The sequence below is a fragment of the Triticum urartu genome, chromosome 3A (genome assembly GCF_056163025.1).
Source record: "Triticum urartu cultivar PI428250 chromosome 3A, HENAU_Tu73, whole genome shotgun sequence".
Lineage (NCBI taxonomy): Eukaryota > Viridiplantae > Streptophyta > Magnoliopsida > Poales > Poaceae > Triticum > Triticum urartu.
Genome location: NC_141875.1, coordinates 620,820,769 through 620,825,709, shown reverse-complemented (window position 1 = coordinate 620,825,709; position 4,941 = coordinate 620,820,769). Strand labels below are relative to the sequence as shown.

The 4,941-nt window shown below is 48.0% G+C and overlaps 1 protein-coding gene across 1 annotated transcript; it reads right to left on the bottom strand.

Moving 5' to 3' along the window:
- Positions 1 to 3,436: 3,436 nt before the first annotated feature.
- LOC147980846 (heat stress transcription factor C-1a-like) lies at positions 3,437 to 4,619 on the bottom strand. The gene is made up of 2 exons (XM_087516976.1): positions 4,295 to 4,619; positions 3,437 to 4,144 (listed from the first exon to the last, which is right to left on the bottom strand). The coding sequence occupies exons 1-2, from the start codon at positions 4,529 to 4,531 to the stop codon at positions 3,437 to 3,439; spliced, it is 945 nt and encodes a 314-aa protein (XP_087373102.1). The 5' UTR covers positions 4,532 to 4,619.
- Positions 4,620 to 4,941: the final 322 nt, after the last annotated feature.

Genomic DNA, 4,941 nt, shown 5'->3' with positions numbered 1-4,941 from the left:
AGGCTCAAAGGGATCATGACATTATTCATGCTAGACACTTCCTTGTGCATCCACATGCCACTATCGGCTCTGGCATAGTTGAGTAAGTTGTGGGAATCCTTTCCATGATGGGCTAGCAGATGTAGGGGATTGTAGGTGTACCGGCATATCTATCGGTTAAGGGGGCCTCTTGGAAAAGACTGTGTCTCGGTCATCTGTTTCTCAAACACCATGAAGTGCGAGAAATCCAATGGAGGAGATCGAGTCTTGTGGGGAAAAATGCGCAAACCTCTGCAGAGTGTACAAACTAATCATGACTAGCCGTGTCCCCGGTTATGGACATCTTGAGTATCTGGTACTTGAATTATTATGTTGATCTCATCACTCTACTTAATTAATTTGTTGGTTTGTTAACTTTTAATTGGAATTGAGATGGGGTTACCATTCTCAATGCTTTCAACAAACTTGTAGTTAAATAAAATATATTCCTTTGTTGTAGGGAAAAACTAGCTTTATGCAAATGATAACCATATATAGAGCCTCCACCAGCCATATAATGCATGTAGTTATAGCTGTAATTTCTCCATTGCTCTATAGTGTTATCTTGCCAGTATATTCCATGTGCTGACCTACACAGGCTACAACATATTATGTTGCAGAGTTTTCAGACGAAGAGTAAGGTGCGCTAGGTCGTTGTCATGCACTCAGTTTTGCCGTGGAGTTGGATGGACTCTACTACCTTCGAAGCTTCATCTGTTATCTTATTTAGATGGCTTTCAGCCATATTATTGTAATAAGTTCTCTTTTGAGACATTCAATGTAATAAGTGTCTGATTGAACTCTGTTATAAAATCTCGAGTACTGTGCGTGTAAGCAATACCGATTCAGGGATGACACTTATGCACAAAGACTTGACCGTCTGAGGTCGGGTCGCTACAAAGACACTTTCGCACTCATAGGTCGATGTTGGTTGATCCAATCACACGTCAAATTTGGAGCTATCACCCCTGTAATAGTACTTGGGTCCAATACCTTCGATAAGGAAAGGACGTGTGCCATCGCTTGAGCCATGTCTGATTGATTTCGTAAAGCACAAATTTTACTGATAACGCCCACACGTGTGGCATATTAGACATCCAACCACACGTCGTGTGTGGCGTAAGCTAGAGGCAGCCCACACGGGCTATGTGTGGGCGAACATTAGAACTGCCCACATGTGTGGGCGCAACTACTTGGTGCCACACGCCCAACAAACTACTACTCATCCTCATCCCACGTGTGTGGCATGAAGCAAATCTGCCCTACGTCCTGGCGCACCCGTGGGATGACACTTTAGTTACCCAGGGGATGGCAATTGTAGTCAGCCGGGATGGCAAATGTAGTTGTAAAAGCATGGCAACTTCTCTGTTTTGGTTAACTATAGTTGCCATGTCTAAGTAACGGTAGATGTCGCGTGTATTTGAACCATAGTTGCCATGTGTGATAAACTACTTGCCCTACGTGGTCAAACAATAGTTGCCATGTGTGATTAACCAGTTGCCACGTGTGGTCCGACCATAGTTGTCATGTATGGTTAATCACAGTTGGCATGTGTGTTTACCTAGTTGCTACGTACGCGAAACTGCAGTTGCCATCTAGCAACGAATCGTAATTGTCATGTGTGTTTATTTAGTTGCCACGTACGCGCAACTCCAGTTGCCATCTAACAACGTACGAGCGTCGTGTGGGCGAAGAGCAGTTCGCCCACACATGCGTGGACTAGGTGGTGATGTGTGGGAAGAAACTAGTTCGCCCACACGGTGCAGCTGGCAACCGTGTGTTGCGGGTCGTGTGGACGAACTCTCCAACACCCACACACACGATGATGCCCATGTGGCACTGAAATTCTAACAGATTCCTTTAGGACTCGTGCAAAACAGAATCAACGTGTATCAACGCGTGTGGGCGAAGTGCAAGCAAGCCACATGTGTGGGTGTTAACATTACTGTATTTTTTTTAAAAAAAGGTTCACCCTGGTCTCTGTATCAGAATGATGCATGCAATCATATTATTAAGCAAAAGGTCTGCGATTCAGTACAAGTACACAAAGGGAGCAAAAATAAAGTGAAGATAAAAATTGCCACAAACGGCAAAAACAGGCCAAGATGAAAGTTATCAATATATATTGCTCTATCTGACATAAATAACAAAGGAAACCGCCAAATGTTTATGGTGATAAACTTGTGGCATATTGTGAGTTGTGACTCACGGTAGAACTAAAAAATAATGGATCATGAGTTCAATACACGTTACTAGCATTTTTCTGGAAAATTATTTTAATCAACATCCCCCCCCCCCCCCCCCCCCTTGCATTCTATATTAGAAGCAATTATTTTGTTGCTTTTTGCACCCTTTCTTCTTCAAACTCTATTGGCTAATTTATTTTGATCAGCACTTCTAATTTATATATGTATTACACAACAACATAGTTTTTGTTCTATGTTTGTCGAGTGTAGGATCATTTGCATTATAAGGAGCACTTTCACCGGCGACCATACACAACAATATTTGGAGAACAGCAACAAAAAAACATGAGGAACAATTCCATGTGCATATGGCTAATTTTCTTGACTAGGCATTTTTTGCACCGCACAAAAATGATTAGACAGGTGTTCTTTATAGATTTGCAAAGTATTTTGTGTTCTTTCGACAAAGCTAATACCATGGTGCCAAAACCTGCTCTTGAGTTATTTCCCATTCAAAATATATATGGTGCCAGAACCTGCTCTTTAGTTATTTTCTATTTTAATATGTTTTGAGTACTCATCTACAAAATCTTGGCCCTCCATATGGCCGTTCATCAAGATGCGGTTTCGACGAGCATCACACTAAAATTAATGAGGAGGTCTTCGAAAGACATTTGATCTCCCAGATCATCCGATGGGGCATGATTAGATCATGCGACGTGAGACAATGGCATGTTCGTCTTTGTATCTATCTTGAACAAACCGCGTAGTTGGACGGCTTTCATGATCGGTGTTGTCTCAGCATGCAGGGGATTGCTCGTGTGAAAGAGAGGACATGCGGCAACAGAAGCTTGTTAGAGTTAGGGTTTCTTGCTTTGTGTATGCAATGGTGACATGCACTTTGGATTCAAGGGTTCAACAACGAAGACGACTGTGGCTCCAGAATGATGGTCCTTAGGTGTACGTGCATAAAGACTTTCCAGCTGCCATGAACAAGGCCATGCCGACTCCTGTAGGGAAGCGGTGGCAACGACGTATCGACGACTTGTTCTGGCGATGATAGTGGTAGGACCTCGGTATAATTTTTGTTATGTCCGGTGTGCTTTGTACTGAACTTCTATAATTGATCCGGGCTGTTTCGTAGGAAATAGTTGTGTACAAATGATTGCTAAATTAGTAAGAGTACACTAAGTACAAGAAGCTAGTGCATGTGCATGCACTATGCGCCATGTTTAGAAGAAACACTGGCCAAGTAGGCAGAACGGGAAGGGGATCTCCACGGCGGTCCCACTGTCAGTTATGCCCATGCCGCTGCCGCTGTCCCTGCCGCCGCCCTCGAACTCCGGCACCTGCTGCACCCCGGATCTCGCGGAGGGCTCCTCGAAGGCTGGGAGTTTCAGTGGCATCGGCTCCGCCCACTGCCCGACTCTGGCTCCGTCCATGGTCGCGTCGCCGAGAGCCAAGAGCGGTGAAGGCGCCGGGTGAAGCGGGGGTGCAATGGGAAAGGAAGCAAAATCACGGGAAGGCAACTGCATGCGCTGGAGCTTCTTCTCGGCTGCCTGTTGGAGAAGGTGGAGGGAGGTGGCGTTGGGATCCTCGTCGAGCCTGGCGAGGAAGGGCATGAGCCGGTCACTCCGCCGCTCCGTCGCCTGCAGTCGCCGGGCCATCTGCGCCAGCTGCTCCCCGATAGCTGTCTGCTCCTGCCGCAGCCTCCGAACCTCCTCGAGCAGCGCCTCCCTCCCCTCGTCGTCCTCTTCCTCCTCCACTTCCTCTCCTATATTGGCCATCACGTGCTGCTCGCCGCCGCCGACTAGAGACGAGCAAGAGGTCTCGCCGCGCTTCTTCTTGCGGCGCACGATGAGCGGCAGAAGGTGCGTCTGGCCGCGCAGGAATGACTCGTGCGCGAACTCCCATCGGTCCGGGTGCACCTTCCGGAAGCCCTGCACAGCAATCTCATCATAGCCAATTAAGCAGACATTTCGCAAGAGTACGGTGCACGTGCAAGCCTAGATCGAGTACCATTAACAGACTACGGATCACTAGTATTACTAGGACAAGAAAGGCCGAAGGAAGCCTCAGTAGGTACTCACGTAAGAGTTGAGCTGGCGGACGAAGCTGGAGAAGTTGCCGTGCTTGAAGAAGCATGGGAGGAGGAGCTCCGAGAAGCCGGCGACGTCGGTGACGACGAAGCTGTTGCTGTCCCTCCCCCACCTGACGAGCGCCTCCGTCCTAGGGTCGCTCACCATCTGGTACGTCTTGGCCACGAACGGCGCCGTGTCGAGCTCGCCGATCAGCCCCAGCGCGAGCTCCGTGTGAAGGCCGTCCATCCTACTATATCCTATGTACTACCGGGCGGCGGACCTCAGACACTGGGAGCTCCCGATTAGCTGCGTACTTGCTCTCCACCACGACCGGGCGGCGGACCTCAGGCACTGGGAGTTCCCTCTACTCTAGCTATGTCACTACCGGACGTCAAAATCCCTCAAAAGGGCAGGCAAGCAGCTGTGATTGCTCGCAGAGAGGGGGCCGGTAGCCATCCAACTTTATGCAGCGTGCTTGACAGGAGGACGCTAAACGCCTAAACCAATACTGTAACCCATGAGTGATGACCTTACCCCACTCGTGGTTATTAATGTATATAGTATAATTGACGTATGTGAGCATGGAAAACAGATCCTTCGCACACGCTACTGGTAGCATGTCGATCGATCCCCAGCCTTCTTGGCGTCGCCATCGC

What these genes read in the sequence shown, in the direction of transcription:
- LOC147980846 (XM_087516976.1), bottom strand. Translation starts at nt 4,531, where the DNA reads ATGGACGGCCTTCACACGGAGCTCGCGCTGGGGCTGATCGGCGAGCTC. An exon ending in TCCGCCAGCTCAACTCTTAC is followed by an intron (nt 4,145 to 4,294) that starts GTGAGTACCTAC and finishes ATTGCTGTGCAG; the next exon opens with GGCTTCCGGAAGGTGCACCC.